The sequence below is a fragment of the Hemiscyllium ocellatum genome, chromosome 2 (assembly GCF_020745735.1).
Source record: "Hemiscyllium ocellatum isolate sHemOce1 chromosome 2, sHemOce1.pat.X.cur, whole genome shotgun sequence".
Classification (NCBI taxonomy): domain Eukaryota; kingdom Metazoa; phylum Chordata; class Chondrichthyes; order Orectolobiformes; family Hemiscylliidae; genus Hemiscyllium; species Hemiscyllium ocellatum.
The window spans coordinates 136,729,989-136,743,777 of record NC_083402.1 but is presented as its reverse complement, the minus strand read 5'-3'; the positions used below and the strand labels follow the sequence as shown (position 1 = coordinate 136,743,777).

The window sequence follows — 13,789 nt, the reverse complement described above, 5'->3', positions numbered from 1 at the left end:
CATCCAGATGCTTTTAAAATGCTGTGTTTGTACCAGCCTTCACTACTTCCTCTGGTAGCTGTTATCAAAAAGCGTCACCCTCTATGTGAAAAAGTTGTCCCTTAAGTCTCTTTTAAATATTTTCCTACTCACTTTATACCTGTGCCCTATAGTTCTGGAATCCCCTACCCGAGGGAAAAAGACCTTGGCAATTCACCCTATCTAGGCCCCTCATTATTTTATAAACCTCAATAATAAACCTCAGCTTCCAAGGGCCCAGGGAAAATAACCTCATCCTATTGTTTCTTTTCACTGTTGTCTTGGATTCTGCATTGTGCTAATAGTTCACATTCATCAACTTTAGAGGTTGTACAGTCGAATGTACTTGAGCCATTGATGTATAGGAGTAATACCCTGCATTGAAGCTCACCTGTTGTGATGTCAATGACCAGGCTGTTGTGTACCCCACCAGAACTTTGCCGTGTGGACATTTTCATCAAAATCAATCTTGTTTAAATGTTGCAATAAAATGAGCTATGGATATGGGCATTGATATGACTGTGGTCTAAATTCAGTCTTCACTGCCATTCCCATAATATTCTTTCTTAGATTAGATTCCCTACAGTGTGGAAACAGGCTCAACCAGTCCACACTGACCCTCCGAAGAGTAACCCACCCCGACCCATTTCCCTCTGACTAATGCACCTAACACTATGGTAATTTAACCTGGCCAATTCACCTGACCTGCACATCTTTGAACTGTGGGAGGAAACAGGAGCACCCGGAGGAAACCCACGCAGACACGGAGAGAATGTGTGATCTCCAGACCGACGGTCACCCGAGGCTGGAATTGAACCCGGGTCTCTGGCGCTGTGAGGCAGCAGCACTAACCACTGAGCCACTGTGCTGCCCTGCATATTGTTTATATGAAACATTACTGCATTTGAAATGCAAAACAAAATTTAAGTGTTTAGTCATTGAAAAGCCTTCATTTAAATAATTACTGATTATAAAGTCTTGGGAAGTTTGTCTGAGCTAAATACCATAAAAGAGAATTATCACTGTAAAATGTTACAACACCGGACAAAGCCATTCGGCCTATTCTGTCAATTCTACCTCTTTGAAAAATTCATCCCACTTGCTTGCCCATCTCCACAGATCAGCAAATCTTCCTTTGCAATCATGCATCCAATTTCATCTGGAAAGTTGTCTTTAATATTGCTTCCACCACCATTTCAGACAATGCATTCCAGATCCTTTCGATGTAGAGGAAAAATTTCCAACATGCAGCACTTCCCCAACCCCTTAAAACAGCCACCACTCCCCAGCTTTTAGCTATCATGTATTTGGTTTGAAATTGTGTCCAATTCAGGGAAAAAAGCAATGGAGTGATAATTGAAGCTTATGGTTAGAGGTTGAAATAAAGCTCAGTAGTTGGAGGTGAGATATAAATGCAACTGAATGGGGGAATAGGTTTGAGGGGCTGGATGGCTACTCCTGTACTCATGTTTCTGAATAATGAGTTAAAATGAACGTCTGAAAGATGGAGGGTTGAATATTCAGTCTTGTTTTTTAAATCACTGACTCCAGGTGATTCGACGAAGCTGTGTTGAAGAGAAGTTGCTGTGCCTGGTACGGGAGCGAGCTGGCCATTCCTGTGACACGGCAGTGGTTATCGTCCTAATCCTGGTGTGGGAAGGAATCCCTTTGCAATTTGCCGACAGACTGTACGTGGAGCTGACCGAAACCCTGAGGAAGCACGGCGCCCTGACAAGCCGCAGATGTGCACTAAATGAAGAGTAAGAAATACAGAATTGTGCAATGCTTTGTACAGTTTCACTGTCTCAGTATTGTTTGTCGTTAGGCCAATTCAAGTAAGGTTAGAGGCTGCAACCTGGTCATCAGTGGTGAGCAGGTGAAAGGCTGCCCTGTTGTTAGGGCCCCGTGTTCAATAGCTTGAATCCAGCATGGGCCCACAAAACCAGACGGATCTTTAGGCAGGATGGTGTAACCTTGGCTCTGTCCCCACTTGGCTGCGTGAGCTCTGAATGCTAACTTGGAGCTCCAGTTTCAGAACGGGTGCTACCCTCCAGCAATTTACTTCAACAAGCACGGCAAAAAAAGAACCAAATCCTTCCACGCTTGTCCTTGCATTTTGAAGATTGCAAAATGTAGCTGAAAATCGGTAACACAAAAAGGGTGCAGCAGCAAGCTATATTGTGTTCTCACCACAGCCCCTCATTTGGCTGATGCGTAGGGTGTAGCTAAGTTCTGATTCTGGGATCCACATGCCTGATAGACTGGGTTCCATGCTGTCAGAGCAGCATTGATGAATGGACCTTTCGACAGCATCATGTTGAAAATAAAGTTTGATAGTCTGATTGGGAGCCTTGTCTCCAGCAACCAAGTGCACAATATCAGTGAACAGCAAAGAGTAGATCACAGGCCAGAACCTCAAACCATTCACTCGTGGTGCTGGTTCCCCATGCACTGAGTCTGAAAACATTGCAAATTTACAAGGCTCATACTTGGTTGTATATTGTCTGGAGATGAATCCCCCCTTTTCCCCGCCTTTTACTTGTTAGCAACAAAGGTTCCTGCAATTCGGTGCCAGAAGTAACATGGTGATAGCCCTTAACATCTGACAGAAAGGAATCTTACACCGGATCATTGCTATTTGATATGGAAATACAGTGGGTCATGCCAATCCACGTCATTTTCTCTATGTGTAATCAAAACTGGCACTGTTTTTCAAGTCTTTTTTTTTCCCTCGCTTTCCACAAATAAGAACTGCCAACTGTTTCGTAAAGTTTGAGACTTATGCAGTCAGATTGATCTCTAGTCCACCTTTTTAGATCATGCTCCTACAATTCATATAATATACTGGAAGCAAGGTTATTCAACAATATTCAAGTGCCTGGAACTAATCCAACCTCCAAAACTCCTACATTTAGACCAGAAAGCACTGTCAATTGGTCCCTAGTTGTCTGCAGCTAAGCTTCAGCCCTACAAAGCAGTGGTTCTCAAATGTTTTTGTCCACACACACTAATGAAGTAGTGCAAGAGACCCTGCAGATTAGCTATTGATCCCATCTCACCTGCTTTCATATGTGAATGCAAGGAAAACCTATTAGAATGAAAGGGAAGGGCGCTGCTGCTTTTGGTGAGATACTAATGAGTAAATGTTGCTCCAGGCCTGAGGAGCTTCAGCCTGTTGTCGGGCTCCACGTTCAACATTCCCTATTTCTTGTTTTCAATCCCACAAGCGTAGAACATTTTATTTTGCAGTGGCACGCTGTAGGGAATGGCAGCAAATGTTTCAGAGCTGTCTTGGATAATCCGGGGTATTTGGACCATATGTGAAGTCAAGAGTCTGTCAAACCTTCCGTCTTGTATTAGCCTCAGTGACCAGTAATTTGGATCAGCCTCCAGACCATCTGGAAGGCCCTTGTGCACTACTTTTACACTCAGGACCACTTTGTGAGCCAGTGGTCCAAAGAGTCCATGCAAGGCAAGTGCATCAGTACTGTTCCTTGATCAATAGATTCGGATTGGTAACTTTTGTACACCAATCCAAAACTAACTTTGGTTTATCTTGCAGGCCCAGTTGACTCAGTAGGTAGAGGATGAAGCTTCCCAGTTTGTATATTTTTTAAGAGGAGAATGCATGTAAGAATGAGGAAGAGAAAGGTGGCAGTGAGGGTAGGGAATAGATAGGAGAAATATGATAAGAGAACGAGGGTCCAGGAGTCAAGGAAAGGAAAGAAGATAGGATAGGCCTGGAAGAAGGATAAGGAGGGAAAGAGGAATGGAAAAGAACAGGAGATGGAAGAATGGGTGGGAATGATAAAGTGAGGGGCATGGAGTTGAACAATGGGAAGCAAGATGAGTAAGGTAGGGTAAAATGGGAGGGGAAAGATTGTAGAGATGACTGGGAAAGGAAATGCTGGAGGGACAGGACATTTTGTGTATAATGTCTAGGATTCCCTTAGTACTGAATCCACCCAATATTTCCAGTCCCTGACATTTTTCTCCCACAGTGAAAGGAAGTGCAGTGTTCTGATCCAATGCTATAAGACCATAAGATCATGGGAGAAAGGAACAGGGTAAGTTATTTGGGCCCTTGAGCCTGCTCCACCATTCAGTAGAATCATGGCTGATCCAACATGTCCATCTTCTGCCTTTACCCTCATAACTCTTCATTCCCTGCTGACCAAGAATCCATCTATCTCAGTCTTAAATGTACACAAGGACTCTGTCCCCACAGCTCTCATTGGCAAGAGTTCCAAAGACACTCAACTCACTGAGAGAAGAAATTTCTCCTTACCTCAGTCTTAAATTGGCACCCCTTTATTCTGAAACTGGTCCTAGACTCTGCCAGAAGGAGAAACATCCTGTCTAACCTCTTAAGAATCCTGTATGTTTCAGTGAGACCACCTCTCATTCTTCTAAACTCCAATGAGCACTGTCCCAACCTGTTTAGTCTTTGCTCATTCGACTGTCCCACTGTACCAGAGATTATTCTAGTGAACCATTTCCAAACTGTCTCCAATATCCTCCCTTAAATAAGGGGACTAAAACTGCTCTCAGTACTCCAGATGTAACCCTGGATGAATCAGGACATACAGAACCTGCTAAAAATCAGGCATGAGGCCTTCAGATCAGGAGACCCGCTCAAACATAAGGAATCCAAGTAAGACCTTCATAGAGCCATTAAGACAGCCAAGGACCAATACCGATCCAAACTAGAGACCCAGACAGACATCCAGCGACTATGGCCAGGACTGAATGACATCGCAGGTTCTAAAAAGAGACAGTGCAAGATAGCAGATGATGACACATCCCTCCCAGATCGTCTCAACGCCTTCTGTGATCACTTGGAGCAGAATTTCGGGGGAGAGGTAACACCTGTTCCAACAAGTCCTGACAAACCTATCCCAACAGTCACTGCGTCAGAGGTCAGATCAGTTTTCCTTCGTGTGAATCCAAGGAAATCAATGGGACCAGACGGATTATCAGGCCATGTACTCCGAGCATGCGCAGACGAACTGGCAGAGGTCTTCACGGACAGCATCAACCTTTCCCTGCAGCAGGTCACTGTCTCTGCCTGTATCAAGAGGACCAACATCATCCCTGTGTCTAAGAAGGCTCATGCAGCGTGTCTCAATGATTATCGCCCAGTGGCCCTAACTTCGGTGGTCATGAAGTGCTTTGAAAGGTTGGTCATGGCATTAATCAACTCCAGCCTCCCCACTACTCTTGACCCACTCCAATTTTCCTATTGGACCAACAGATCCATGTCAGATGCCATATTTCTTGCCCGTTACTCCTCCCTAGAACATCTTGACTCTTACTCATTGAAGGCTGAACTGTAGTCAGCTGAACTATTATCCTCCTGAAACTGATTACTAAACTTAGTGATCTCGGACTAAACCCCATTCTCTGCAACTGGATCCTCAGTTTCCTGACCCACAGGCCACAATCAGTGAAGATTGGGGACAATATTTCATCCTCACTAACAGTCAACACTGGAGCCCCCCCAGCGGTGCATACTCAGCCCCCTATTGTACTCACTGTAACCCCCTACTATAGACTAATGCTATTTACCTGTTTGCTGATGACACCACCACAGTTGGTTGAATCTCAGATGGTGACGAAATAGACTACAGATAGACTACACCTGGAAAAATGGTGCACTGAGAGCAACCTAGCTCCCAATGCCGGCAAAACCAAAGAACTCCTTATTAACTTTCGGCGGGATGTTACTTATGCTCCCCTACACATTAACAGCACAGAGGTGGAATGAGTGGAGTGCGTCGAGCTCCTGGGAGTGGTCATCCACAACAAGTTTTCTTGGACGCTTCATGTGGACGCACTGGTTACAAAGGCCCAACAACGTCTCTTCTTCCTCAGACAGCTGAGGAAATTTGGCATGATGGTGAATACCCTTGCCAACCTTTATAGGTGCGCCATCAAGACCATTCTGTCTGGATGTATCACTACCTGATATGGCAACGATTTGGAGATGCTGGTATTGGACTGGGGTGTACAAAGTTAAAAATCACGCAACACCAGGTTATAGTCCAACAGATTTAATTGGAAGCACACTAGCTTTCAGAGTGACGCTCCTTCATCAGGTGATTGTGGAGGGCTCGATTGCTATAAATTCTGTTTTATGATCGAGCCCTCCGCAATCACCTGATGAAGGAGCGTCGCTCCGAAAGCTAGTGTGCTTCCAATTAAATCTGTTGGACTATAACCTGGTGTTGTGTGATTTTTAACTTTGATACGGCAACTGTATCATTCAAGATTGGAGACGGTTACAGAGAGTGGTGAACTCGGCCCGGACAATCACAAAGACCAACCTCCCATCTATAGAATCCATCTACCAGGCCCGCTGTCAGGGAAAGGCCACCAGCATTCTCAAAGATCCATCCCACTCTGGCAATGTTTTTCTACAAACTCTACCATTGGGGTGAAGGTACAGAAGCCTGGACACACGCACCAGCCGGTTTTGGAACAGTTTCTACCCTACTGTTGTTAGAATACTGAATGGACTCTCAAACTCTTAACATTCGCCTGCACCCGTGTCTTTTGTTTTTGCTGCTGTTTACCTATTATTTACTATCTATGCTACTTAACTATGTGAACTCTGCCTGTATGGCTTGTAAGACAAAGCTTTTCACTGTGCCTCGGTACACGTGACAATAAATTCAACTCAATTCAATTAATTTCGATGTGGTCTCCCCAGCACCTTGGCATGTTCTTCATGTTGTGTATCTCTGCTCCACACAAAAGGTTAAGTCATAAGGTAAGAGACCACGGTGCTGGAGTAGTATATTTTCATGGATAGAGAATTGGCTGATGGAAACAAGTGGGGACCGGGAGTTAATTTCCAGGTTGGTGACCTGTAACCTGTGACATTCCACAGGGATCAGTGTTAGGATCCTAACTGCTTACAATATACATTAACGATTCAGAGGGAGGAAATGAATGTATTATAGCCAACTTTGCAGTTGGCACAAAAATATAGGTGGAAAGGCAAGTTGTGAGAGGGATATAAAGATTGACAGAGATATTGATAGGTTACATACATTACAATAAGACTTCCCTTCTCTTATACTCCAACCTCCTTGAAAAAAATGCCAGAATTCCATTAGCCGCCTTGATCACCTGTCCACTAGTTTTCTGTGTTTCCGTGTTTCATGCACAGTCCCTTTGTGTTGCAACCTTCTGCAGTTGTTCTCCATTTAAATAATACTCTGTTCTTTAACTCTCCCTTCTAAAATGAGGAACTTCACAGTTCCTACGTTATAGTCCATTTGCCATGTAACCTACCAATATCTCTCTGGCCATCTTTATTTCCCTCTTGCAACTTGCCTTTCCACGTATATTTTCATCACATTCCTGATGAAGGGCTTATGCCCGAAACGTCGAATTTCCTGTTCCTTGGATGCTGCCTGACCTGCTGCGCTTTTCCAGCAACACATTTTCAGCACATATATTTTTGTGCTATCTGCAAAGTTAGCTACAGTACATTCACTACCTCCCTCTGAATCGTTAATACATATTGTAAGCAGTTAGGATCCTCACACTGATCCCTGTGGAATGTCACTGGCTACAGGTCACCCTGAAAATTAACTCCCGATCCCCACTTGCTGTTTCTTACCCATCAGCCAATTCTCTATCCATGAAAATATACTACCTCTAGCACCTTGAGCTCTTACCTTTTGACTTAACCTTTTGTGTGGAGCATAGATACACAACACGAACGTGCTAAGAACTCAGAAACATCTAACCTCCTGATCTCAAAAATTTCCAATTATTAATTTTAACAAATATTAATCTGTATGTTGAGTTCTTTTTCCTGTTTATAAATTTTCACTCATAATGAACAAGTTCTGCAAATGGCATCACGTCATTAAGCATCACCTTGCATGTACTTTACCCCCAGCAATCTCCCATAAGGCCCAACTCCATGCCAGTCTTTTCTCAAGCTGAGGCATTATTAGTCTATTATTTCCGCCCATTCTTCATTGCTAGAGGCAGTTACCACATCAGAAGACTTGTAATTAAAGCAAGGAAGTACTAAGAACGAGAGTGGAAGAACTAAGCACTTCTGTATTTTTATAAGTTGATCCTTCTGAGATGTACTTTCTCGTAAATGTATTTTTCTTCTCCCCAAAATAAACACAGACAGCAGTAAGGATTCTGTACTGACGATACAGTCAATGATAATATGCATACACAGGAAATAACTGAGTAACAGATGGGGCCAAGAATTTCAGAATCTGTTTCAACTGTTGGTACCTGAGGACATAGACACTTCTGTATCCGTTGACTCATAAATTCCAAGAGCACGGTCACTTTAATCAATAGAAAGTGAGGCCTCCATCTGCACAGGTGTGACAGAATGGTCTACTCCAATGAAGAGAATTCTTTCAGTAGAAATGAAAGCTGCTAGTTTTTACCTTCTCTGCAGGTCCCATTGGGATCCCTCTGATATTGATTTATTTTCTGCCTTTCGCATTTCTGCAGTTTTTGGTCGACCCAGGTCTACTCTTGGCCAACGTGGTCACTCTCCAGACTTGGTCAGACCTCTCCAGACAAAACAGTCTGTTGCTGTTCCCAGGAACACGACAGACCCAACACCAACAGACCTTCCTGACTGCTGATTGCTCTTTATTGTCACACACTGATGAAGGGACTGGCAAACAGCACTGGTGTTCCAGGATGGTGTTCAGTACCGCACACGGAATCCCAGCTTGTGGGATCTCGACTTCCGGTTTGCTACAGATTGTAATGCACAGGCTGCCGACTCTCAAACTCCTGCTTCATGTGTGCAGTGAAACAGGCCTCTCTTTTTACCCCAAATCTTAAATATTTCAAAAAGCCAAAAAGAACTGCGGATGCTGGAAATCAGAAGCAGGAACATAAGTTGCTGGAAAAGCTCAGCAAGTCTGGCAGCATCTGTGTGGAGAAAGCTGAGTTAAAGTTTTGGGTCCAATAACCCTTCTTCAGAACAAATATATTTCACTTTTACTCAAGTAGAGAAATCTAGCACCAAGTGTCATTTTCCACATAGATTCATAGAATCCATACAATCCCTATAGAGGCAATTCTGTCTGTCAAGTCTGTACTGACTCTCTGAAGAACGTCCCATCTTAAGGGATAACTCCTGGTTCTTGCCATGTGATTGTTCACAAATAGGGAGAGAACAGAAGGGCCTCTGTATACATCTCATCCAAAAGGCAACACATCAAGTGGTGCAGTGTCAGAGTGTCAGCCAACATTCCCAATGAATAACCTGAATCTTACACTGACTCCTCCTGGACACAAACCCCTCCCCATGAGTTAACCCCATCACCCCCATTGCCAAACTCTTCCCCTTACTGTTGACACTCACACCAAATGTCTCCCACCCATCCTCACCCCGACACTTACCTCTGCAACAACATCTCCCTGCTGAATGGTCTTTCCTCACTCAATAACACCCCTATTCCATTCTCTATTGGTGCAATGTTACATTTATAAGAATCAGTCACCAGTCTCTATAATTGCCTCCCTATGGAAACATCAGAGGGAATCTACTTGCTGCACAGGGGGCAGAGAGGAAGCATCTCACTGAGATGAGTGGCAATCATATTCCAAATCCTATTCAAATCTGCAATCTGTTTGAAAACCAACCAAGCCAGGCTCCCTGCGGTTTTGGTAATGAGTACCACAATGTTTGACAAATTTTGTCTTGTGTCCTATATTGAAGCAATATTGTCAAGAGGGAGTCTGACTTTCACAGAATATTAACCAAAGAGCTGGACAAAGTCATGCTGGATTTTCATCAAATGCTAAGGTCAGGAAATGGTGCTCAACATGCACATGAACTTTGGATAGCCATTCCAGAATTTAGGGGTTGTGGAGAAAGTGGTATTGCTCCCTGGCAACTCGATACAGTTGGAAAATGCTCCTTAAGTGCTGCCACCATATCAATAGTCATGTACCAGTACTTAAACAGAATGTGATTGTATTCTTTCTATTCCATTCTTGGGACAAGGTTGGCTGCTGGCTATTGTTCAGCAGACCTTGTTCTTGAATTTCAGTCACTGTAATGAAGATACTGAGAGAGACACTGCTCAGTGTAAACTCCCAAAATTTTGACACAGCAATTACGAAAAGGCCAATGATGAATATCCAAAAGCTGGGATGATACAAGGCCGTCGAAAGGGTAAACTCTGAAGACTTTGTAAACCTCCACCAATGGCGATTTACATGACCCTCACTGGGAGGAGCTAGTCAGTTTTAGTAGTTGTCCCAGTCTGTTAGCCTTCCTGGTACTTGTAGCAGCGATGTAACTCGGGCTAGCTTAGTAGCTTTCGTGCACTACCAATGTCTCTTACCATGTGTAATATTGATAACCAGAATTTCAAACTCTTGGCATGGGAAGGTAGTGGCATAATGGTAATGTCACTAGAATTGCAGTCTTGAGACCCAGGCCTAATGCATGGAAAATGGTAAAATTTGATTTCAATGAAAAATCTTGAATTAAAAGCCAGCCTAATGGCAGACAATGTTGATTGTTGTAAAAATCCATCTGGTACACTAATGTGCTTATTACAATTACCAAAAACAATTCTTAAAGTTGGAAATTTTCTGAAAGCCTTCATAGGAATGCAATTGAAACCACAATTCAAACTTAAAGAAGATAAGCTGGCGATAGAGCAGAATTTAAATAATACTAAAAACGTTAAATATTAAAATCTTTCTGAATTTAAAATGAGCAATTTAATTTTACTTAAAAACTAGAGAATGTTTTTGCACTTCCAGACAGATTCAAGGTTACAGATACAGAATTAAATTGGTCAGCATGGAAGAAACAATTTGAGAGATTTAGGGCTCATGAAGAACTTATGCCTGAAACGTCGATTTTCCTGTTCCTCGGATGCTGCCTGACCTGCTGTGCTTTTCCAGCACCGCACTCTCGAATCTAATCTCCAGCATCTGCAGTCCTCACTTTCTCCCATAGATTTAGATTCGATTCCAATTGTCGATAGTGTGCAAACAGGCCCTTCGGCCCAGCAAGTCCACACCGACCCTCCGAAGAGTAACCCACCCAGACCCATTTCCCCTCTGACTCATGCACCTAACACTATGAGCAATTTAGCATGGCCAATTCACTTGAGCTGCACATCTTTGGACTGTGGGAGGAAAGCGGAGCAAACCCACGCAGACATGGGGAGAAGGTGCAAACTCCACACAGACAGTCGCCAAAGGCTGGAATCAAACCTGGGACCCTGGTGCTGTGAGGCAGCAGTGCTAACCACTGAGCCACCTCTGTTTGAACCACACTGGGGTCACTGATGTCCTTTGGAAAAGGATTGACAATCTTTATATATTGTCTAGATCTTTTGTAACTGGAGCATTAAACCCAGAATTAATTAAAGATAGAATTGTTATTGGAATTTCTGATTGATCTTTTTCAGTTCTTTTAAAATTAAAGGAAGATCCTACATTGGAAAGGCTATGCAGTTTGCGTTAAAAGCTTAGATTTGGAAAAACACTGAAAGATCTGGGAAATACAAGGACGAATTTACTCTACCAGAACCTATTCACTTCAAAAGATCCAAACACTCCAATCAGTCCCATGATAAATCAAGGAAAAAAGTCTTAAATACTTTTAGTCCTCAGCGTCACTGTCTCACAAAAGACATAATCAAAAGTAACAGTCCAGCACTAGTACAAGAATATAATAAAATTCTCACAACACCAGGAAGCTTCCAAATAAACCTGTTGGACTATTACCTGGTGTTGTGTGGTTTTTAACTCCAACACCGACTCCTCCTCATCAAGAATAAAATAAAACAAAGAACTGCGGATGCTTGGAAATCTGAAACAAAACCAGAAATTGCATATCTGTAGAGAGAAAGTAAAGAAAACATTGTGGGTCCAGTGAACCTTTCTCTGAATAAAAATGTCTCTTTGCAAAAATGTACAGCATTTTCTAAGAATAAGTAAGAACCAGAAGCAATCGTTAAACAAGGAAGCAATACTGATTCCATCTGTAAAGAAGCCAATACTTTACATCAAACACTCTTTTAAAAAAAAATCCAGCTCTCCAAGTATTAGAATATTGTCCTTCGATAATAACATTATTTCTTGAGAAGAAACTAGAATGGTTCCAAAGCGAAATAACTGACTCATTTGACATGACAGACCTCATCCATATGAATGGATATTCAACTCAATTCAAGCTTGATGCAGGACAGAGCATCGCTGTGTTATCTGGCCAAATACCTTGGTTAAAATCTTGAAATTACAACCTGCTGAATGGTGCAAGTGTACAATTAAAGGAATGTTAATAATGTGTTTAAAACATTAAATATCACTTGGCAGAACTTGCACATTAATAACCAACAAGCATCACTGCTGAGGAAGAGAGTATGTTTTGCTCTAAAAGTTTTGAAATTTGGGGAGTAATTTCAGCCATCTCCGAAGACAACATTCGTGAGCTAAAATAATACATGCCAGTCAGAAGATGACTTCGCAGGGCTCATAAAAATGTTTGTTGACCCCAGAAGGAAAACATCATTGCATTCACTCTTTATTTATTCACCAGCTACAATCATGGAATTGTTACAACGTAGAAGGAGATCATTGGGCCCATCATGGCTGCACTGGCTTTCCAACAGAGTGTTATGACTTTGTGCCATTTTCCTTCCTTCTCCCTGTAACCCCATACATTTTTTTAATATCCAAATAATCATCTAATATGCTCTAGAACCCCTCAATAAACCAGCCTCCACCACACTTACAGGCAGTGCACTCCAGATCCTAACTACTCACTGTATAACAAAGCCTTTCCTTACATTACATTCACTTGTATCCAGGAATATTTCACACCTAGTCCTGTCCATCCTTGTATGTGGTCTCTGTTATAACCACATCATAATTGTACATAGTAAGCGGTGTGTGTAACTCTTAATCTTATTTACCAGACTCATCAGTACATTGACATACATGTAACGTAATCCTGATTTAGGATGTTTTAATTTCTCCCTTATTCCACCTGCACTGAATATCTTATTATTACCAACTCTGGTGTTAACTATTTCACTCCCTGTTTTTGTGCTAAGAACTATACATATCTGATATTCTGTCCTACACTCTCATTCATAGTCAATTTAAACCACCCTGAAAAATAATGACAAAACACCCTGCAAAGAAGTCGGTCCCAGTTCTGTGTAGGTGCCATCTCCCCCAGACTCAGTCTCAGTGTTGCAGGTACCTAGCCCTCCCTCCTGCACAGTCTTCCCCACCACACATTCATCTGTTGTATCCTTGAACTTGTGTGCTTACTTGTGGGTGGAGTAATCTGGAAGTTACTACCTTAGAGCACCTGCTTATTAATTTGATACCCAGGCACCTAAATTCTGACTGCAGGAGCATATCCCCTTGCTACTGGTACCAATGTCGATCAGGATCTCTGGCTGATTACTGTCCCTGCTGCCACTCTATGGCATCCTTGACCCTGGCACCACAGAGACACCAATTAAGTCTGGAGTCAAATGGCCACAGAAAGGACTCTGCTTCTCCTAATTAACACATCCCCTTCACTATTACCCTTCCACTCTTCTTCCTTCCCTCCTCTACAGCTGCAGGGCCATGCGCTTGCCCCGTTACACTTAACAGTATCCAAAACTGAAGACCAAGTAGTGAGCAAAATTGTCACAGAAGACTCTTCCCCCACCCCACCCCCACCCCCAACTCTTCCTGCCTGGTGCTCCTGGGTTGCCTGGTAATCATCATTCTCTATCTG

General features: G+C 42.9%; 1 protein-coding gene across 4 annotated transcripts in view; it reads left to right on the top strand.

Moving 5' to 3' along the window:
- Window positions 1-13,789, top strand: part of LOC132825315 (methylcytosine dioxygenase TET2-like) — a 181,783-nt gene that overhangs the window by 126,837 nt on the left and 41,157 nt on the right. For all 4 annotated transcript variants that reach the window (XM_060840441.1, XM_060840451.1, XM_060840432.1 and 1 more), the window contains one exon: window positions 1,570-1,778. In XM_060840441.1, the coding sequence (XP_060696424.1) occupies window positions 1,570-1,778 (209 nt within the window). The remainder of the gene's footprint in view (window positions 1-1,569; window positions 1,779-13,789) is intronic.